The sequence below is a fragment of the Castor canadensis genome, chromosome 6, assembly GCF_047511655.1.
Source record: "Castor canadensis chromosome 6, mCasCan1.hap1v2, whole genome shotgun sequence".
In the NCBI taxonomy this organism is placed as follows: Eukaryota; Metazoa; Chordata; class Mammalia; order Rodentia; family Castoridae; genus Castor; species Castor canadensis.
The window spans coordinates 119,982,936-120,006,670 of record NC_133391.1 but is presented as its reverse complement, the minus strand read 5'-3'; the positions used below and the strand labels follow the sequence as shown (position 1 = coordinate 120,006,670).

The 23,735-nt window shown below is 41.9% G+C and overlaps 1 protein-coding gene across 1 annotated transcript; it reads left to right on the top strand.

Moving 5' to 3' along the window:
• Positions 1-11,445: 11,445 nt before the first annotated feature.
• On the top strand, positions 11,446-13,747 carry Cartpt (CART prepropeptide). Its single transcript, XM_020181024.2, has 3 exons — positions 11,446-11,937; positions 12,340-12,423; positions 13,202-13,747. Exons 1-3 carry the CDS (start codon positions 11,779-11,781, stop codon positions 13,307-13,309), a joined length of 351 nt encoding a protein of 116 aa, XP_020036613.1. The 5' UTR covers positions 11,446-11,778; the 3' UTR covers positions 13,310-13,747.
• Positions 13,748-23,735: the final 9,988 nt, after the last annotated feature.

The following is a 23,735-nucleotide window of genomic DNA, read 5'->3' as shown; positions in this document are numbered from 1 at the left end:
ATCTCTAAATGGACAGGGGTGCTGGAGGCAAGATGGGGCTTTGCATATGAATCTGTAAGACAGATTCCTTGGTGACATTTTGGTCTCCTGGGTGACATTTCTATGTCTGAACACAAAAAGATGAACAACACACAGTCTCTTGCCTAAGAGTGATTATGTCAGACAACCAGAAGAAGAGAGGGCAGTTGTAGCGTTTGCACATCCTGAAGTGCCGAGGGGCAGGTGTTGATACTGTGGCACTTGACTTCTGTCGGCTGGTGGGCAGGATTCAGAGGGCAGCAGTGTTGGAAAATTGACTGAAGGTGGCATTTCTTACCTGGGTCACAAATATGTAGAAGGTATGTGTCAGTCGTCACAGATAAGCACAAGGAATTTGGAATTCCGTGAGTATACTGCGTGTGCCAGGCACTGTGTTCGGTGTATCTATCAGTGCAATGCCACGGGCAGGTGTTTTTATGCCCATTTTATGGATGTGGAGTCTGAGCTACACATGGTTTGGTTTTACCCAGTGCTATGAAAGGGATGGTAAGGGCCTGGCTTTAATGGCTGTGCACTTTTCCATATACTATGCTCTCCGTGTGGTGATTTTAACTAAAGGCTCAAAGTGATCTTTGAGGGGTTCCATTATTTCCCTCCTTATTTTTGTTGATTTCTCTCTCTAAGGTTAGCACACATCTAAGAAGTCAAGGTCACCGGTCTTGGTCATGGAGAATGTTCTCCCGTGCTCCCTGCAACCAAGGTTTTGTTGAAGATTAATTAAAAACCTGTCTGTAAATGAGAACTCACCCCTATGCCCTCTCCCCTAGGACTGATGGGATCAGTGTTTTCCAGGTCATGCAATTAAGCCCAGCACATGTGCTCTTTTTTTCTCCTCAATCTTGTTAGTGTACCCTGGTTGGGGGAGGGGAGGGAGGAAGAGAGAGAGATTACTAGGTCATTTGGGGACCCAGTGTAGGAAATGCTATGGGTAGGAACCAATGCTGTTGTCTTATATAGCTTCCAAGAGTTTCATTTTAAATGTGTGGTCAGTATTTTAAAATTGGGAAGTTTCAAATAAAAATCCAAATTTCTGATTTTTTTTTCTGGGACTGGAATTTGAATTCAGGGTCTTGAGCTTTCTAGGCAAGCTCTCTACTACCTGAACCCACACCCCTAGACCTCTGTCTTTTCGAAAAAACAGAAATTCTACCATCTCTGTTGCTTGTATTTGCTCTCTTCATCCTTCCTTTGCTTACTGTCTCTGTAAATATTTGAATTTATAATCCCTATGGCAGAACAAAGCTATCTGATACAAATGCCCAACCAATGTTCCATGGATAGGCCCCAGAAGGACTGTACTGATCAATGAAAGAGCAAAATACTCCCAGCTTCCACCTGAGGAAGCTACCACTTGTTCAACTGCCCTTACTTGGCCATCACCCTGGCCCAAGTAAATCAGTATTTGTGATGGTGGGACCTGTACCAGTATTTTTTTTTTTTGAGAGCTTCCTAGGTGGTCTTAATCAGTAGCCAAATTAGTAAGTTTAGCATTTCCCCTAAATCTGGCCCCAGATCTCTGTGCAAGGCAAATTGTTCCAGAAAGTCTCGTGTGCAAAGTTGCTATTTTATTTGTCTCTTAGCATGTCTTCAGGAGGTCTGTTCCCCTCATCCTGACTTGCTTACGAGTGCTTTGTGACTTTTATTGTCTACGCCTGCAGAGCTAAGAAGTGTATTTACAGAAGTCTGGGTCAGAAGAGTAGGTAAGAAAGGAACAGAATAATTTTCAAGTTTTCCTTTGAAAGGCTTTGAGTGACAAGGTTCTCTTATGGCAAATCTTAAGATTCCTAGGAAATGAGTAATGACATTTAGAAGCTACTTGCTGTTTTATGTGCACCCTTACTTCAGAAATAAAGCACATAATAAGAAATTAAAACAAACTTGACAGCTTTCTTTGAAGCCTTTTTCATTCTTCAAGGAGAAATTCTATCAGCAAGCTCGGGAGAGATTGGTCTCTGTGAGTATCTGATGGCACTGTGGGCAAAAAGTAGAGTTAGAGTCCTCTCCACCCTCTGCTGCAGGGGGCTGGGCAGAGGCCATGCTTATCAGTGATGTCTTCCACCAGGGTCACCCTGGCCAAGAGTGCAAATGGCAGAAAATGGTATTTCCATCTGGGCAAAAAAAGCGTCATAGATATTCACAGCTGTGGTCCTGAGGGCTTTCTGCTCCTCAATCAGGCATGGTGGGGGTAATGTCACACAGGGTGAGACCTTTGCCAAAGGACTTGAGAAGCCTGTCCTGTCTACCCAGGGAGAGACTCTCTGATGGGCACCTGGTTGGATCTCAGTTAAAAGTTTAAGGTCTTCATCTTAAAGTGGTCAGTCCTGTTTTATGCTTGGAAAGTCAACATTTGCATTTCCATGGAAAACAACTTGTGTTTTCAAGGAGGAAAAAGGATCTTGATTGTTAGGGGATTTTTAAATAATATTTAGTTCTTTTAATTCAAGATTTATTTTCTCTTTTTGTTTGTTTCCCCCTTTAAAAAACCTTTTTAAGTAATAAAGTTGATAAAATAAAATGAAAGGACAGTCAATGCAAATAAGAAAAAAAAAAACAACACTTGGGTTTTCAGATGATCTGGACCCAACTTCCTTCGATCTGGACCCAACTTCCTTCTCATTTGCCTAAGGACCTGGATTCAGTTGTTTAAATGATCAGTTTTTATCATCTGCCAAACTGGGAACACAATATCTGCCGGAGGTGAGGATAAATAATTCTTTCAATGCCTGAGCACTCAATTCAATTCTGGGGGTTTCAGTACATGCCAGGCACTCTCGGAAAGCTCCTCAGGGTGTGTTCATGACCACTTAAATGAGGGACAATGGACATCTCTGCTGAAGAAAGACTTGACTTTGTCCATCCATACTCTCTCAGCCATGGAGCGGGTTGTGTTGTGCAAGAGAGGAGTACTGGAATCCTGAAGAAACTTGGCCTTGGAGATTTTCTAGGGCAACATGTGCTCCCTGGAATCTCACTAGATGATGCAAAGGTCTTCGTGAGCAGCGGTGCTCCACCAGGGGGTTAGAAGAGTCAGGTCACACCAGAATCACTTGGGGCGGCTTTTCAAACTCCTCCAGCTAGACTGCTCTCCTTACAGTGACCGGCACCCCACATTCTGAGAGCAGCATATATAAGCACACGTAGTCTGTTGCACAAAAATCCCAGTAGATTTTGATTCTTACACCTCAGTCTAGGGATAAATTTAAGTTTTTCTTTCTGGCCTCATATTTCTTAAGTTATAAAAATCCCATTTATTTGACCATGTTTTTCAGACATAAGCACTGTGATATATGTCCAATAAACAGCTGATGAATAAGTGAATGAATAACAACCCCCCAAATCTATACTGGCAAGGGTGTGTATAGTTGTGAAGAGTGTGAGCGCTGAGTCTTGCTTCATTTAAGACCACGTGCCAGAGACATGTGGTCTTGGAAAATGTCATCTGATGAATTTGGATCAAGGATAGAAATGTAATGACATCAGAATTCTCGTATGATGATGCCTGGGGGTGGTGCTGAAGAAAAAAACCTTATCTCGGTTAGTCTCCTGCCAATAACGCCTTTCTCCTCTCTGCTCAGAGACTTCTATGCACAAAGCCTGTATCATGAGCTATGTTTCTGATTGCCCAGCCTGAAGACCTTGCCTTCTCTGTACTTTTAATTCACTCACTGTCTGGATGATTTATTTAACAATTCAATTTGTGATGGATGTCCCAGTTTCTGTTTCAGTTGAATGCAATTTGTCTTGTATTGCTATTTAATTTTTCACTTATCTCTGTCTAGTGGAAATTGCAGTGATCTGAATTTTAGTTTTGAATTCATTTCTGTATCCTAGGAAAGTGTTTAACTTTTCTGGGTTTCTTAGCTCCAGTTTTAAAATCCCACAGTTCTTTCTTTCCTTACCACTGAAGCTTAAGTTTCTTACATGATTTTCATAGATTTATTTATTTTTGACAGAGCCATTGTGGTAGGCAGTTTCTAACATGGTTTCCAGTGATCCCTGTCTCCTGGTATTCCCCTCCCTTGAGAGTGGGCTGAGCTCAGTGAATAGAATATGGAAAAAGTGATAGGAGGCCACTTCTGAGATTAGGTTGGAAGACTGTGACTTCTGTTTGCTAATATTCTTTCCAGTCTCTTCCTATGCGCTTGCTCCAGTGGAGAAAGCCAACTGGAACGGACTTGAAAATGGTCAAGAGTCAGCAAGTAACTGAGGCTCAGTCTAGCAGGCTGTGACAATTAAGTCATCATGAAGCAGCTCTTTCCCTCAGCTGAACCTTGAAATGACTGCAGCCCCAGTCCACTCCTTGTGACTGCAGAACTGTGAGAGAGTTTGAACTGAGATCTTGATTTTGGCCTTATGACAGATTGTAAAGAAGACGGGCCAACTAAACCATGTCTGGACTCCTGACCCATGTTCTTGACCCACAGCAATGGCAAGATAATTTTAAGCCACCGAGTTTTGGGGGCAATTTCTTTCTTTCTCTTTTTTTTTTTTTTTCAGTGGTGGTACTAGGATTTGAACTCAGGGCCTCATACTTGCCAGGCAGGTGCCCTACTGTTTAAGCCACTCCACCAGCCCTTTTTCGTGTTGGGTATTTTTGAGATAGGGTCTCTTGAACTATTTGTCCAGGTTGGTTTTGAACCATGATCCTCCTGATCTTTGCCTCCTGAGTAGCTAGGATTTTAGGCATGAGCTAGCTGCACCTGGCTGGGGCGATTTCTTATGCAACAACAGGTAATTAATATTATCTATGAGATGAGTTGATGGACATACGCAGATCTCTCCGTATTGGTCAGATTAGGCTGAATTATTTTGCAGCAACAAGAACTTCAGTGGCTTACAGCCACAAAAGCTAATTCTTTACTATACTGAATGTCCATTGAAAGTTAGTGAAGCTGTTCTCAATAGTTTCCTTCCAGAACACACTAGAACCCAGGCTGGCAGAGCTAACCCTATCTGCAATGTTGCAGATCATCCTAGAAGAGGAAAAAGAACAGGACAAAATATTCATTGGCTTTGAAATCTTCCCCATGGAAAGGACAGCATATGTCTGCTTATATTTCATTGGTTAAAGCTAGTCACATGGCCACATGTGAGTTCAACAGGGACTCTAATATAATAATCCTCCACCAGACAGGGGCACTAAACAATTTGTGAGCAGTAACACGGTGTTCCATATACTTATGTATTGAGTCAGATGGAGTGGTAGCCACTGACCACCATGACATATAGAAAAGAGAAGTAACAACTCATGCCTCGTGTAGATGGGTGCAGAGGCCCAGAGCCTGTCCAAGAAGGGAGGGCAGAATTGGAGAGTTATCTTTCCTAGAGAAGGGTGGAAAATTAAGGGAGCATGGGCAGAAAGAGAAGTTGAAGGTTTTTACTATCCACATAATCCTGGCTGTCATCTCTCTAAATTCCCCCCAATGAAAACAGAATTTTCTATGGCAGATGCAGTTTCAAGTCATGACCCCTGGTACCCCTCTTCTGGTCAGTTTAATTGCCTTCCTTAAGCTCTTTAGGCTTCTTCTATATAGAAATACAAGCACCTCTCTTGTCTACAATCCTGTCTATATAATTACACTATCCATAAAATAGACAACTGTCTTGCAGCAATCAATTAATAGGAGAAGAGAGTTTATTGCACAACCTTGGGCAAACCTGCCATTCTCTGGGCTTCCATCTTCTCAAAATCCCACTCTAATCTTGCCTTCCTGAGGAATAAGCAGAGTTCCTGTGGACTTTCTGAAAACATTGGAGGAGCTTAAGAAATGCTCACTAGCCCATTCATCTCCTAGGACTTGCCAGGCTGGCTTTACAGAGGCAGCTTGATAGGAAGTATAGCTATTTGAAAGCCAATACATCTAGCTTGTAGAGCAAAAGTCAGGGCTCTAACTTAGCTGGTAAGCCAGGCCAACATGACAGACCCATTGTTAAAAGCAGAGCCATATTGAGCTCCTGCTGATGCATAGCAGATAAATGTCAGGGCAGAGATCCCCTGAAAAATAAAGGAGAGCCTGGTCGATGATCCTTCTTTTTTTAAAATATACTTTTGCCCACAGGCCCTGCATAAACTTTGGATCATGCCAGATGGCATTCTGTTTCTCCTGAGGTTATAGTTTATGTCAAAAGAAATAGACTTCATTTAGATGAGTTCTGAAGGAAGCACAGAAGAGTCCCAGAGTTGTGGCTTTAAAACTGACCTCAGATGTCACCGAGGCTAAACCCCTGCCCAGCACAGGAACCACTTCACCATGTCTCCCACATAGGCCATCAAAACAGTCTGGAGTTTGGTGATCAAGGGCAGGCTTCAACTTTCCCAGGTTCTTTAGGATGTGATATTGGTCCAGTTTTCTTTCTGTATTGTACCATAAAGAGTGTGAAGACTAGCTCAGTTGTGTAGCATGTGCACTGGAAAAACTACAACAACAAAAGAGCTTGAGGAAAACCAATTCAGTTGTCTGAATTGGTTGTGAATTGGTTGTCACAGCTGTCTGTGACAGGCTTCTCCTAGTAACACAGCAAATTTTATATTTGGGAAAATTTCCATCTTGCCACTGAAATGCATTTAGTCATCTGAGGAACTGTTAAGTGAGGCCATATTCTGTACTCTGGAAATCCTATTTGTGAAATAGACTAGCTGTTAAGCAATTTTAGTTCTCTCCACTACAGTTCTTGTTCTGATAGAAGAAGGATAATGGTGTTGCTAGATGGGAAATTGGCAGTGCTTCTGAACTGCTTGGTGACTCTCTTTTCTAAGATGGATTGTGTACTTGATTGAGTTGTCATTTAATCTAGTCAGTGTCTGCAGGTTATCCTTCCTTTCATAGCAACTCACTTTCTCTGGCATTTCTGTATATGGGGCACCATGCCAAGTACTGGAAGTAAAGGTGTTTAGACACATTCTCTGCCCTCAAGGGTCTCTGAGTGTCTAGTGGATGAGTTAGACACACAGTCATGGGAGGTATTCCACGAGGTGTGTAATCACACGCATAAAGATCTGTGGGAACAAAGGCAAGGCAGACCTGGTGGCAGAATGGAGCAGTAGATGAGGAAGACTTTGGGTACAATATGTCTTGACACAAGGTTTTTTCATGTTTAAAGCATGGACAATTTTAGACATAGAGAAGGGTGTGACCACGGCAGAGGCATGTGTAGTTGACAATGGGACAGGTTAACACTGCACTTCTTAGCTCATTTCCTTTGGTGCAGGCCACGTGACTAGCTCAAGCTTTCTATTAAGTCATATAGTCAATTTCTTGGGGTATCCTACTAGGCTGCTTTACTGCTAATCCTATACTTTTCATAAACTGAGAAGACTGGAAAAAAGCTAAGGGACAGTAGTGGCACAGGAAGTATAGGTTAGGTGTGCACTTCCGCTGCACTCCGGCAGGTGTACCCTGCTGGGACCCAGGGAAAAGTTTCCTATCCTTGGCCAGTGACACCTCCTTATATTCCACAGGTCATTTTTCTTAGGCTAGACTTTTCAGATTAGAAAATCTTACTTTATAATGTTAGTATTTGGAAAATAAAATTCTTTGGGTTCACCTCTGCTCCTACCTCCCGTTCTTTGAATCCAAATTAGGAACCATCTATTGCCACTATGGAGTTTCCTTTTTTTGCTTCACTGCTTCTTTCTGGGCTTGTTTCCCATTCTACTCCCCCATCGCTCACATTTCTCTGTCGTGTACTCTCTAGCAATCAGGACACTCATTGGGCCTCTGGATGTTCTGCTTAGGTGGCTCCTGCCCATCTGCCCTCAGGGTCCCAGAGTGGAATGTTTGGTATTGTTGAAATTCTTCTGTCTTCTAAGACCCAGCAGCTCATCTGAGGGGTGCTATTTTTCATGGAGATTTCCTCACTAGAGGGAATTAATCTCTGACTACTCTGGACTCCCCTTTGTTTATTAGGACCTTTACCTTACAGAGTTGCTTTCAATAGGCATTTGTGATCAGACCCAAAGATTCTTAGGGCAAAAGCTGGTCTGAATTACCTTATCAGTCCTTAGAATACTTAGGAGTGAACATATGGGTCACCCAGATTTTTTAAATGAGTCATGAAATGGAAATTGTTTTAATTGAAAACTTAAAAAATAATGGAAAGCTTTGCCCAGTTTCCCATTTTGCTTTTTCAAAAGGCTGTCTGTAAAGAACATATTCTTTACTATTATATCTCCAACACCTGTCTGTTTATTTAGCACCAACTCCAAGTCTCCTTTACTTACTGATTATTTTCTTCCAGATAGTGATAAAGCTGTTTAGTTAGAATACAGCAAGTGGCAGTTCCTTTGGAAAGCTATGAATTAAAAGTTGGTAAACAGAAGATGAATGTCAGAGGGAATGAGTCTTTCTTCTGCAATCAGGGAGGATGGAAAGCAGACAATGTAGAAATGAAAAGGGTACTGCCTAAGAGCTTACAGATGTGTGCCAAAGAGAACAGTGATGTTTAACTTGGGGGAAGTGCAGCTGACGCAAGTAAAGAGACACAGTCTTAAGTACAAATATTGAAGAAGTCAATGAAATAAACTGAGGAAGTTTTGCTATTTAATGACTTGGTTGCAGGGGTGGATAGAGAGGGGGGTTAATGGATCAGAAAACAGTCTGACATTTGAACAATATGACAGCCTCAAAAGCCAGAGTTATTATGGGGTGTGTTAGAAAAGAAATCATTCACAATTGAAGATGAAAAACAGGAGCTTGGAAAAGACATAATTTTGGTGCCTCATTCTGTCATGACTTTCTCACTGTTTAACATCTTTGGGTTCTAAAATCCTTATTTAGTAATATTGACTAGCCTTTTAGGGGTTTTTTGGGACCAAATCCAAGGTATTCTCTGTTCTCTTCCCAAGTCACAAATCAATTAATGGGTTATTTTTTTTAGTGAAAGATTAAAAACTCTAAGAAATAGACCTGAGTAAGAAGAAGTTTTCCCAAACTTAAATTTCCTTCTCACAGGGCATGGTGTCCTAAGTAGGTCTTACTGGCACTAGTGTCTTGGCTCTCTGCTGATGAGATTTCTGTGCTTGAAGCTGTTTCAAAGAGCAGAACTAAAGGCCTACTCTATCTCAGGATGGTTGAGAGTGGTTTTCCACAGCAAATCTCTATAGACATATGCTAGTTGTTACTTCTCTTTTGTGAGGTGACCTGATTTCCTTTTCTATATCTGGGATGAGAAGTGGTGATTAAATCCAATTATGAATTTTCTTTATAGCTTTGGGGTATCAAAAGTGGGCTCTTTTCCCCTCGTGGAGTCATTACAAAGTAGCAAGAATGTATAAATTGTCCTGACAGGACATGATGTAAAGGCCGGAACATCTCATTCTTTTGTTCCTTCTCCTGTCATAATTTGCACAAATTGTCTTTGGGAAAAAAATGGACTAAACTTCACTGTGACTACTTCCTCAAGACACTAGATGAAATCATTTTGTTCAAGATGAAAAAGGCATTGTAATGTGTAAAGTACAGATAGTCCCCACTTTCTTCACAGGATTGTCCAAGAGTCTTTTCCCTAACCCGTCTACTAAATGTGGTTCCTTCTTACATGAAGATGATAACTTTACCCCAGCATCAGCAGGACTGATCACTTTTGAGTGATTTTTTTCCAATAGTCACAAAGGGAAAGCTATTACTTGTGTCTGAACACAAAATTTGTGTTGCACTGGGGATAGCCACATTCTTGTTGAAGGATGAGCTAAGATATTATTTGGAGTTATTTTTCTTTTGAAGCATAGGCTACTTTTAAGATCACTGGATATAGTTTTTTCGATGAGTGCTGATATTTCGGTGTAAGATTTAAACAGTAAGATGTGCTGCCACTGAAGTTTTGTGCAGAATCAAAAGGTCTATGTGAAAGGCAGAGCTGGGGGAGGTGTTGGATACACTTTCAGGTTGGATTTACTCTAAAGGAAAATATTTCGATGTTGTTAATATGTGTACTGTTTATCAGAAGAGATATTACTTCTTGAATCCCTTCCAAATATGTATTTGAGTAACAATTAAGTACTTGATAAGTGAAGTAGTTGGACACATGTTATGTATTAACTATCTCAATGGCCCACATCACTTGCCAAGCAATAAATTTGTGGGAAAATAAATGGGTGGATACATTAGATTGAGTAGTCATGAATACTTAAATTGAGATTTAAGTAACAAGAAGCTGTGAGCCATTTAGAGAGGTAGGAAGACATTTCCAGGTAAGGTTAGCATAAAGGCATCAAAGTAGGAATGAGATTGGTCTATGAGAGGACCAAAAAGAAGGCTAGTGATGCTGGAGTGGAAGAGTCTGAGGTAGAGTGGTAAGAATATGCAAGGGAGCAGCATGCAGGTCTTTACTTTGTAAATCAGGAGGAGGAATTTACTTGGTAAGATGAGAGGCAGTTAGTGTATTTTAAGGGGGAAAGCACCTTGGCTGGGGGTAAAATAGGGATTAGAGGAAAGCAGGAGAAGATGGGGTAGGAATTAAGGATTAGACATTAAGCAGGCTGGGCAGCTGATCACATCTGAGGTGTAGTAAGGGGATGGCGAAAAGTGTATGAATTCAGGAGCAGTTGAAGGAAAGAGGTTGTAGTGAAAGAAGCCAGGTGGGCAAACAGGTGGGTTAGCTGTAGTTCTAAGGGGTCACTTCTATAGGAACTGTTATTTACATTCAGGTTATAAGGACCCTAATCTCTTAAAAAAAAAAAAAAACCTCAAGGTCTTCATAAGTCACCAAGGACATGGCTTACAATTGGCTTCTGATCTCTTGAGGAATTTCTATAATCAGGAAGCTGCATGTTTTCACCCCTTTACTTTCTTTCTGGACATGTTTCCTGGACACAGGGGTGTCCTAGGAGGAACTCTGAATGGTTAAATGCCCTGAGGAAAAGCTGAGATACAGCATACAGTACCTGGCATTCTGAGAGTTCAAAGGGGGAAGGACAGAAAGGCTTAGTGTTCATTGTGCTTAGAGCCAAGAGTTTTACACTCCTAATCTTTCACTTCATTCTCTCAATAACCTTGTGAGGTTACATCTTTTTCATCTCAGTTTTACAAAGGAAAGAGTGGAGGCTCAGAATGGTTCTTAATTTTGTCCTAAGTTACACGGGCTCGTAAGTGGTGAAGCCAGGACTGGAATCAGAGTCTGGTTCTCTGCACCCCCCATTCTGTTCCTGTTATTCCGTTTTCCTTCTCTTCATTATTACCACTCGGTTCCCACCAAAGAACCCATGGTGGGGACAGCATGGCTTTTCTTTCTGTTCTACACTATATTCGCCTCCTCTATCCCACAGATGCCCAGTAAGGTGCCCATCAAACACGTTGTCTGGAAGCAGCACTCCTTTCTTGCTGCCTTGCCAGGCAGGGCGGGAGCTAGGTGATGGGAAGCTGCTCTCCTGCCTGTGACTTGCCCCGAAGGCATTTTCCATTTACAGGCCCTGCCGTTCCCCATCCCTCACCCCTGGCCCCTCAGCTGCAGTTCAGGCCCCTGGGGGAGCGTCCCTCGCCGCGGGGCTGACAGCGTTCGGGGGCACCGGGTCTGGTTCTCTGCGCTCTGGCCCATCTGTGCGCCGAGCCTCGTTCCCGGGCGCCCGGAGCCCGGCGGGCATTGACGTCAAGCGGCGGCGGAGCGCAGCCTACAGACGGTTGACCCGGGCCCTCCTCCACAGCCCCTTCCTTCCTCGCCCCCTCCCTCTTCCCTGCACCGGGACTCGGGCTCACTATAAAAGGCGGGAGCACGGGGTACCCCAGCGGAAGGCGTTTCAGCACCATGGAGAGCTCCCGCCTGCGGCTGCTGCCCCTACTGGGCGCCGCCCTGCTGCTGCTGCTACCTCTGCTGGGCGCCCTTGCCCAGGAGGACGCCGAGCTCCGTCCTCGAGCTCTGGACGTCTACTCGGCGGTGGAGGACGCCTCCCACGAGAAGGAGCTGGTCAGTATCCCCCCCTCCCCGGCCCCGGACACCCTGGGGCTGCCGCGCGGTCCCTTCCTTTGCCGGCATTCCTCCTCCTCGGGCCCTCAACCCCATTCCCGAGGCCCGGGCATCCTCTGGCACCCCGAGATCGTCTGGAGCCCTCGGGATCCAGGCAGTCTGTCGAGCAAGTCCCTCGTCTCAGTCCCTCGGAGCAACGCGAGCCTCGGCAGCTCTGGGACCTGAACTCAGGGCAGGTCCCCGAGAGACCTGGAGCGCTAAGCTGCAATCCCACCAATGTCCCTTTTGTCTGCGGAGTCCCGCCGTGCGTCCCGGGCTTCTTGTAACTGGGGCTGAAAGTGAGAACCTGGGCTGGGCTCCCAGCCAAGGCGGCAACTTCGGGCTCCCCGCGGTGTGTTGCAGATTGAAGCGCTGCAGGAAGTCTTGAAGAAGCTTAAGAGTAAACGTATTCCGATCTATGAGAAGAAGTATGGCCAGGTGCCCATGGTAAGGCTTTGGGGTCACTCCCTTCCCATGTTTCCCCAAGAGAAACATACACCGCCTTGAATATTATAAACGTCCTTACCCTGGGATGTGGCTGAGTAACTCGGGTATTGGGTTTGCATTCTTCTGTGGGGTGCTCTTTTCTTTCAACTTGGTACCTAAAGGGCAAAGGTAGACTAGAGGATTGAGCAGCTGTGCCAGGAACCATTCTGTGAGCTGTGTGGGAAGGTGTATTTGCTGAAGATGAACTTTTTGCTTCACCTTGAATCTACTGAGTTCTTGCCTCCCTAATTTCTTCCTGAACATAACCAGGCTTTTAAAAAAATCTAAGTTCTGGGGTCAAAAATTCAGAATTGGTGTCCTTCCTTGGATAGCTCCGGGTAAAATACAACACACACACACACACACACACACACACACACACACACACACACACCTCCTTTCTTGGAATGAAGAAGTGGGAAAGTAGGGGAGGAAGGTTGTGAGAAAGCATAGCTGTATTGTCTATTTCTTAGGGGAAAAAAAGGACTAGTTAATCCCTCACACATCCTCACCCGGGATAAGTAAGAAAAGGAGCCAGGAAATACCTCTCCTAAGGGATGGAAGAAAGTGGGAAGGGATGGATCATTTAAGTTTCTTTCTTTTTTAAAAAATGTCTTCTCACTGAAATTATAAGCATAAGGTTCCCTGTGTTTCAGGTCCAGTCCGATCTGTGGGGAAGGGGTGCAATCACTTCTCCCAAGAGACAGAACCCAATGACCACCCTGTGTGTCCTTTGCAGTGCGACGCTGGAGAGCAGTGCGCAGTGCGAAAGGGAGCGAGGATCGGGAAGCTGTGCGACTGTCCACGCGGAACCTCCTGCAATTCCTTCCTCTTGAAGTGCTTATGAAGGGGCGGTCATTCTCCTCCATATTGCCCTTTCCCCTCCAGTCCCCCAGAGGACCACACCTTTATCCCTGGAGTTTGGCTTTAGCGACAAATAAAGATTGCATTTCCCTCTGAGGGTGAAGAGGCTCTTATCCTGCTGTCCCCAAATAAAAGAACACATTAGATGTTACTGTGTGAAGGATACTGCCTTGTATGGTGTTGGTTGGTATGTGTGCAAATATTCTTTTCTCATTTTATTTGTCCCACAAACTCTTCTGTACCTTTGTGTAAAGAAGAGGAACTTTGCTTTGAAAATCGTATTTTTGTATGTGGCATGGCAGAATGGAAATTAGATCTAGTTAATCTTGGTAGATGACATCACAGCCTGGAAAATAAATCACCCTAAGCACCCAGATTGAAGCATGTACAAATTACACATAATAAAGTGTTTTTAATAATTGCTTAGAGTGCATTGTTGTTTCTACATAAGTAATTTAAGTAGGAATAATAATGAGATTAATTATGCTGTTGTTTTCAAAGAGAAGTATTTAAAAATAGCTGTCTGTTGGGAGAGCAGCACCTTAGCTCCAAGGAGTTTGGAACATTAATTAGGAGTCTGCCACACCAACTCTGGTATACTCTATTTTTCTTTGCAGTGATGTGGGCTGTGTGTGGGTGTGTGCATGGAGGAGGGAGGGAGAGAGAGATGGGATGGAGATGACTGGACTTGAGGTGATACAATTTTGTTTATTCAAACATTTAGCTAGATTCCTTAATTTTAACAGTAAACCTTGTCAATGTAAAGTAACAACTCTGCTATAAAGGAAATAAATAGTTTATTTTGAGCCAAATATGCGTGACCATGGCCAGGGAACCATGGATTCAAATGATCTTGAATCACACTCTCTGAAGTGGAAGAGGTTCTGTGAACTTTTATAGCCACAGAACAAAGAAAGTCATAAATCACCGCATTTAGCAAATAGATGGTGGGGATGTTTGGTAGGTACGCTACAGCCAAGCAGAGAAATCTTTGCTATAGGTTTCAGATGCTATCTTATAGCACTCTTAGCTTTAGGGTCAGGAGAGGATAGAGGTCTGCTAAGCATAACAATACATTCCCAGAGCTTTCCTGCTAGTCAAGAGAATGTTAGGTCAGAAAGAAAGGCTGAAAGTAAGTGGCTACACCAATTACGGCTGATGCTATCAGTCCATGGACAGCACATAGAGTTAGCACGATCCTAAACATAAAGCACTTGACAAAGATTATTGAATTAGAAAAAAAAATCAAATGCCTATTTTTCTAAAGTGCCTAAGATAGCTCAATAATTTTGGCTTTGGATATGCAGTGGTTCATCTCTTCACAATCACTACATTCTACTCAGCAGAGGTCAGTCTGCAAGATCTTTGATGTGGATATGGCTGCTTCAGACCACTTCAGCATCACAGACAAACTGCTTCAGACTTCAGCCATATTAAAAATAACTTGAAAAATCAGAACTTTTGTTTTGGCAACTCCTTTATCTGAAAATATGCATTGATTTTTTTAAAAAAATGAACTCTTTGGAGGTTGTCTGTCCAAAGAAAGGGAAATCACTGTTTGAGATGCAGTAACAGTATGGGGCCCATTTGTTTCTACTTGCAAATCTATAACCTTGGGAGAATTCTCTGTTCAATTAAAAAAAAAAACACAATTGATTAAGTGTTTTGTGAGGAACAAATGAAAGCTGGTGAGGGCAAATTTAACTCAAGAAATTAAAATAAATATTAAGTGAACTTTTTAATGTTTCTGGGTGCTCACCTGAGGTCACATTTCCAAAGGTTTAGAACAGACTAAATCATATTTAAGAAGGAGTATCATGAGAGGAACAGTTGCTAAGAGCTTCCTAATCCAAACTCAAGAGGCACCTGCACAATAGCAGAATTTAAAAATAAAGCTCCCCACACTGATTCCTGGGGAGAGAGTGTATGCAGATAGAAAACATTCTCACACATAATTACCATTTACAGTGCTCTTATTGTTACTGTTAGCATGCCTAATCTTCCCAATCTTGCAAGACAGATACTATTAACCATTTTTTCAGAGTAGGAAACAGAATCCAAGAGAGATTTTGGAATTTGCTTAAATCACACGACCCTAAATTGTGCTTTCACTTTTAATCTCTCTGACTTTCTTTATCTTTTCTCTCCATGTCACTCTGGGTGATCAACAGGCTATTGATTTCCCAGAAAGAACTTCTTTCTTTAATAGAAATTAGCTCACTGGGGCCAATGTGTATTTTGGGACCCTGTCCATGTAAAATAACAACTCTGCTTTAAAGGAAATAAGAATTGTTTATTCTGGCCAAATATCCTCATATTTCCATTTGAATTCCCCTAGGACAGGCCTATTTGTGATTAAAATGTGATATGTTTTAATCTTGAAAAACCTCAAATAGCTTCACAGTTGCTACTTTTATGGAAAGCTAAAAAATCATAATCTTCTCAAACCCTTTACCTTTTCTTGTCCAAGTCAGTCCCTAAATAATCTGGTCAGAGCACTGCTTTAGTCACTAGCACAGGCAGGACCCTCAGCTTTGCATTTCAGCCCTGGAATGTTTCCTCCAAAGCAAGGATGCTGGAGGAGTTCTAGCTCAAAGAAAGGAATACCAACTTGAAACACCTTCAACTTGTTCCCTTCCCCCATTCTCTACTGCCTCATTCCTCATTTCTTGTTTAATGAGACTAAAGGCCTTTAGAAGAGGGTATGAAGGCTGATGATGGGAACTCTGCAGGCTGGGTATGAAAAGGCACATTTTTTAAGTTAGTGGTGTGAATGACATTCTACCCTAATGATAGCCACATTGAATCCTAATGGCTTGTTAGAAGTAAGTTCGTCTTCCCATTTTATTAATACTAAAGGTCCTCTTCAAAGAGAATGCATCAGTACAGTCAATGAGTGAACATTCCTGTGGTAGGGGAAAAGACTTTTAAAGATTAAGAAAGTTTTGGTGAGAAAAGTAACACTGCTTGTGAGGCCCAGAGACGGTCTGAAATTGAGGGAAAGCTCAGGACTCAGGAAATGACTGGAAGATACATCTAAAGAACTGGGAATGTCACACGCACTGGGAGGATGGACAAGGAGCAGGGGTTCTCCCTGCGACCTGAAGATGAGATTTGACTATTACTAGATGACTTCTCTCAACCACTCAAGGCCACTCCTCTTCCCACAGTAATTATGAGTATTTTACCCCTCACCCTGGGCCAGAAGCTGGAGGGCTGTGAGGGGCATGTGGTGACCTGTGTACCTCCACTCCCTTCTAGTCTTGATAATGGCACATCTGAATCTGAGTTTGGGAAGTGTACTTACGGAAGGAGGGTTAGGATTGTGCAGTTTATTATTTTATTTTTATGTATTTGTCAGTTTTCTTTCTTTCTTTCTTTTTTTTCTTTCCTGAGACAGAAGTCTCAGTCTTGCCTTGAACTTGGGATCCTTCAGCCTCAGCTTCCAGAGTGCTGTGATTACAGGGCTGTGCCACTAGCTTATCTAGAATCCTATAGTTTAAATAAGCTCTTTGGGTATTTCTGCTAAAATTCCTCCCCAAGAGCTGCTGGAACCCTGAGCTAGTTTTTAATACAGCTCACTCATCCCTTTGTTCCACACTTTTCTGAGTGCCTTCTATGTGCTAGGTGCTGAGAACATAATGGTAAATAAGAGACATAACCCCTGTCTCCATGGAGTTTATAACCCAGAGGAGAAAACAGATAATAAGAACAAACAAGTAGGGACTGGAGGTGTGGCTCAGATGGCAGAGTACCTGCTTTGCATGTGTGAAGCCCCGAGTTCAAACCCCAAGTCCACCAACAAAAAACAAAAAGCAACTCAATAAAACAAATACATGAAAATGATAAGTTTTGATGAATTTTAAAGGATATTGTGGAAGCAGAAGGCGAGATCTGCACGGCAAGTTGGAGAAGGAGCCAGGCACAATGAAGACATGGGTGGAGGGAGGGAGAAGGAAGGTTAGAGTGCTTCAGGAGGGTAGAGAGTCTACAGAAGTTCAAAGGAAGGAGCACATTGACATGCTTAAGGAACTGAAGGATGACTATGGTCAGAGAATGAATGCCACATGGGAAGAGCTCCAAGTGACTCCTGTGTCATGTCCTTCAGGCTCCTTCAGGTGTGCACTTCAGGTGTGGCCTCGATCAGAGGTCAGGTGGAATTAACAGACACTCAGACCAAGAACATCTCCAGGGAAAGCAAGGTTGGCAGTGAGGAGGGTGGTTGTCCTGGGTATTTCTTGCCTGCTTAGTGTGTGTTTATGACTGACTTCCTTCACCTTCCTAAGCATGAGTATACTTTCGGGGTTTCTACTCTTTTGTGTTTGTCAGCACACCTGTTTCAGATTGAGAATAATTTATGTCAATGTGTCTAGCTGGTCTTCCCTGATCTCAGGAATCAGCAGAAAAGATGACATTACAAATTTAAGAGAAAGGAGAGGAGATGAATGGAGTAGGGCTTCTGTCAGGGATGAGAGGACGAAATTTGGAGCCAGGAAAAAGATTAGTTTTGGGGTAGTAGGGGAAGGCACATCATGTACACCAAGCAGTTTGTAGGTGGGTGATAGGAAGTTGGGGTAGTTGTTTTATGGCTTTGCTTTCCAAGGAAAATAGGATATAAGGTTTGTTGAGAAGGAGGTGAAGTAAATTTCCCATTTAATCATACACACATCCACAATGTCAAAGTTGGTCATAGCCAGGCCTCTACCGTGGACTGTCGGATTCACCATGATGACATGATGTGTTGCGTACTAGACACAGACAAAGATTACCTTGTAGGGCACAACAACGGAATTATCAAGGCTTATTGACAAAGTGACATTTGAGTATTTTGAAGGATATGTAGTATTCCAAAGTTAAAGGTTGAGGAAAATGTCTTTAAGACATGGCAGATGTGTGGATGAAAGGGGAAGGCGGATGCACTTAGAAATAACTTGAGTGCTGGCCAAGTCATAGAGTTAAATTGTGGGGGGAGGGAGAGAGAAAAGGGTGGCCCAGAGGTCAAGAGTGTTGAATGCCAGGATAAGGGCCAAGGCTTCCTTCTTGAGGCTGGTGTTGTGCTGGAAGAAGCTCCATCTACTAGCACATGAAAAGAGGGCAGGAGAGGGAGAGCCTGGGATGGAAAAGCCAGCCAGGAAATTATTGCAGTAATCCAGAAAACCAGTGAAGAGGGCCTACATGGATGAGGGCAGTGAAGTGGACAGAGACACTGGGGGCATGTCCAGGAAGAGACCAAGCCCGTATGATGTGTGGAGTGTTTTCTGTCCTTTACCCTAAAATGGTAAATGAACAGGGTGGGGAGCAAAGCTAGATGCATCCAGTTTTAAATTCCATATTTAGCACATCTACATCTTGAAGGTCAGTTTATTGAAATATATTTTATATATAATAAAATCCAGTGGGGCACCAGTGGCTCACACCTATAATCCTAGCTACTCAGGAGGCAGAGATCAGAAGGATCATGGTTCAAAGCCAGCTTGGGCAAATAGTTTGTGAGTCTCTGTCTTGAAAAAAACCCATTACAAAAAAGGACTGGTGGAGTGGCTCAAGGTATAGGTCTTGAGTTCAAACTCCAGTACTGCAAAAAAAAAAAAATCCATCCTTTTAAAGTATACACTTCTTATGTTTTGACTGTTGAATTGTTCTTTCTTTTATGAAATGCTCATGGAAATGGGTGGCAATTGTTTTCCTAATGTTTGTACTAAACAAAAGAAAAATTTGGCAGTTCAATTTTAGGATATCAAAATTTTGGAAGAAATTTTCCTGCTCTAGAAAAATCTAAATATCTTGAGAACCATTGAACTCATGGAGACTCACAAAGAAGGAGTCTGGATTGCTGGAAGGATGATAGAAATGAGGAGGAGACACCTTCAGTGGGAAGTGGACTGAAGTTTGGGATCTTCTAGACTTCATTGGGTTGTGGCTTCCAGCACAGGGCAGTGCTGGCTCCACCCCAGTTCTGCCACTCAATACTGGGGTAGCCTCAAGCAAGTCCCTTGATCTTGCAGGGCCTTGGCTTCAGAGAGACAGATACCTGAGTCCCTTTCCAGCTGAGATATTTCAAGACTGTATTTTACTTTGTTTGATCATGTCTAATATTCTGTGTTTGAGCACCTGGGAAATAAAGCAAATAAGCTCCAGTTTAAATTGGTTTGAACTTCAGGCTTGAACAAGAAAGAATAAACCTAAAATCACCTCAATTTCACAAGTTTGGTTTTTAAAATGCTAAGCAATCTTGTGAATAGCCCTGAGCATTTGGAATTTGAGGAGAGTTGTTTTAAAATGTTAGTGTATAGTATATATTAAAATATATACTATTTATAATATGCAAATATAATTACTTATCTATAATGATAAATGCATGACATATACATTGTACACGAATACACTATGTATGTATGTAAATCATATAAACTAGTTACTTCTACAAACACTGTAATTCTTTTATTGGAAAACTGTTTCCAATTTTTATTGGTAGGTAGGACCTAACTTTCAATGAGGCACACTCATGCAGACATCACAGGGACTGAAAGCCTCTGTAAGATATAACTAGAGAGTATTTCTAGCTTGAAATTTTTTATACAAGAAAGATGCATTTAGAGCTACACTCATGATAGAATGAGCTCCCATGTCTCACTGAGGTGTTGAAATCACATTCTGTGGTTTCCTGATATAGAGTCCACATGAAGGTCCTCAAGTGGTGGTTGGGTTTTGTGAGTTTATTAGGACTTTGCTATGTTTCCCACTGTATAGCTTTCTGCTTATTTTAATAAAGTATCTTAATTTGGGGATAGATCACAGAATTTCAGAATAGAAAGGAAATTTTGGGGTCATTTAGTATATAACCTCATCTTATAAACAAGGAACAAGTCCCAAAGGTGTAGTGACTTTTTCATCTTTACAGTGGCCAACTGAAAATTCAGTTAGCAGTCAATCTGTATTTAATAAGTTGTATGATATTTTATCCAACAGAATTTTTTTTAAGTGTCTTTTATTCATATGTGCATACAATGTTTGGGTCATTAATCCCCCCTCCCCCCTATCCCTCCCTTTCCCCTGCCCACTCCCTCTCCCTACCTACCCCTTCACTTCCAAGCAGGAAATGTTTTGCCCTTATCTCTAATTTTGTTGAAGAGAGAGTATAAACAATAATAAGGAGGACAAAGGGGGCTTGGGATTCCAAGATGGCAACTAGAGAGGGAGGGAGCAGAAAGAGTGCTTCCTAAAGTAAAATCTTGGAGAGATGCTGGAGATACACCTTGCAGGAAAAACCACCGAGAAGAGGCAAAACTTTGACTCTTCCACACCACCAGCCTGCGCATACCATCTCCACTCCACGTTAAATGGAGAAACAAAGAGGGCTCCTGTGCCGCTAGATGCCAGCTCCTATCCTGGTTGAGAGAAGCAGACCACCAGGTGAGCTAAGTGGCATGCAGTACTTCCACAAACAACCCTGGGCCAGATCAACATAGCCCCCCCTGGACAGACTGACCCCCACCCAGGGAAAAAAGAGAAAAAAACAAACTGAATAATAAAACAAGCAGATAAAAAAAAGACACGTAGCAAAGAGGGCAGGGCGCCCTGAGTTCCAGAGAGTGGGGGAAGGGCACTCCCCATGCAAACTGAAAATAATTAAAAAAAAAGACTGCAGTTGCAACAGATAGGTAGGGCTGTATACTGGAGAAAACAAAAGGGGCAGTGTCCAGGAGAACTCTAAATAAACAAAGCCTGTAGGGCTAGGTGAATGTAAAGCTCATTCCTGAGATCTGCAATAAATAAAGCCTGCAACAAAAGCTGGCTGACAGTAGGTGGCAGGTGAGCTGCAGACTCAGATAGACATTCACAAAGCTGTCTCCAGACTCTTTTTTTTTTTGTTTGTTAGTTTTTCTCATCCTTTGATGAGACAATGACAGAACTAGGACCGGATGCTGAAGGACTAACTGAAACTGTATTGCATTTGAACTTGGGATTTTTTGTTTTGTTTTGTTTTTGTTTTTTCCCCTTTGGTGAGACAAGGACAGAACTTCTCAGACAGCAACACCAGGACTGGAGGCTGAAGGACTAACACCAAAATTATTAAGACTGAAACTTTATTGCATTTGAACTTTTATTTTATTATTTTTTTTTATTACCTTCTCTCTGTTTCTCCAATGCCTGTTTAGCTCACTGTAGATTAGTACACTATCTCTCCATGTTTATTTCTTTGGCTCTGTTGTGTGTGTGTGTGTGTGTGTGTGTGTGTTTGTTTGGTTTGTTTTTTTTTCCCTTTTTCTTTACCTTCTTTGCTTTCCATCTCCTCTCACCCTTTCACTCTAGATATCACCACTGTTATTATTACAAGCTAGACAATACTGAATTGCACACAGTACAGGGACAGTAACAATAGGAAGGGCAATGATGGGAAAATGGAAAAAAGAGGGAAACAATTTTTCCCCCAATAATAAATTAGTACAGGAACCAGAGGGAAATGAAGAAAACAGATACCCAGATCCAACTCCAACAAAACGAAGATACACTATGCCAAAGAACCCAATGAAGCCCACAGGAACATCCTGAAACAAGAAATCCTGCAAGTAATCAATGAGAATTTTATAGAGATGATACTGGATATGGTCAACCAAAATGTACAGGAGACACTCAAGAAATTCTAAGACAACAAAAATAGAGAATTTGAGAAAGCACAAGAACAAATAAAAGAAACTATAGAAGCACTGTATAAACACCAAAGTGAAACAAAGAACACGATAAATAAAGAGATAAATGAACTCAGGATGAAAATAGTTCTTTTTCTCAGAAAAAAGAACAAAACAGAAATGCAAAACAAAATGGAAGGCCAATCCAGTAGACTAGAACAAGCAGAAGACAGAATCTCAGAACTCAAAGATGAAATGCTAATTAAAGGAAAACTGAAGAGCTATTAGTTAAACAACTCAAGACCTGTGAAAAGTAAATGCAAGAACTTACTGACTCCATCAAAAGACCAAACCTGAGAATCATGGGCATTGAAGAAGGAGAAGAGTTACAAGCAAAAGGAATGCGTAATATATTCAACAAAATAATAACAGAAAATTTCCCAAATCTAGAGAAAACTATACCCATACAAGTACAGAAAGCCTCTAGAACACCAAAGAGACCTGACCAAAATAGAACTACCCCACAATGTATTATCATTTAAACAACAAGTACAGAGACCAAAGAAAGAATATTGAAGGCTGTAAGAGAGAAAAATCAAATAACATGCAAAGGTAAACCCATCAAAATCACAGCAGACTTCTCAACACAAACATTAAAAGCAAGAAGAGCTTGAGGTGAGGTCTTCAGGGCACTGAATGAAAATAACTTCAACCCCAGGATACTCTACCCAGCAAAACAATCATTCAAATAGATGAAGCAATAAAAGTCTTCCATGATAAACAGAAGCTAAAACAATATGTGACCACAAAGCCACCACTACAAAAGATTCTTCAAGGGATTCTGCACACAGAAAGTGAAACCCAACATAACCATGAAAGGGCAGGCAGTACCAAAGTACAGGAAAAGAAAAAGCAAGAAAGTAGAGAGTAACATTGATTTAGCTACACACAATCAAACCCTCAAACAACTAAGACAACTAAATGATAGGAATCACCACAATCCTATCAATACTAACACAATGTTAAAGGAATTAATCCTCCATCAAAAGGCACCATGTGACAAACTGGATTAAAAAGGAAGATCCAACAATTTGTTGCTTACAGGAGACCCATCTCACTGACAGAAATAAGCATAGGGTTAGGATGAAAAATTGGAAGAAGTTTTACCAAGACAATGGCCCCCCAAAACAGGCAGGAGTAGCAATACTTATCTCTGACAAAGTAGACTTCAAACCCACATTGATCAAATGAGATAAAGAAGGACATTCCATACTAATAAAAGGGGAAATAGACCAAAAGGAAATAACAATTATCAACCTATATGCACCGAATGTCAACGCACCCAATTTCATCAAACATACCCTGAAGGACCTAAAAGCACATATTAACTCCAACACAGTGGTTGTGGGAGACTTTAACACCCCATTATCATCAATAGATAGGTCATGCAAACAAAAAATCAATAAAGAAATCCAAGATCTAAAATATACAATAGATCAAATGGACCTAGTACACGTCTACAGAACATTTCATCCAACTTCTACACAATATACATTCTTCTCAGCAGCCCATGGAACCTTCTCCAAAATAGATCATATCCTAGGGCACAAAGCAAGCCTCAGCAAATATAAGAAAATAGAAATTATACCATGCATTCTATCTGATCACAATGCAATAAAACTAGAACTCAACAATAAAAGTAAAGACAAAGAACAAGCAAACAGCTGGAAACTAAATAACTCATTGCTTAATGAACAATGGGTCATTGAAGAAACAAAA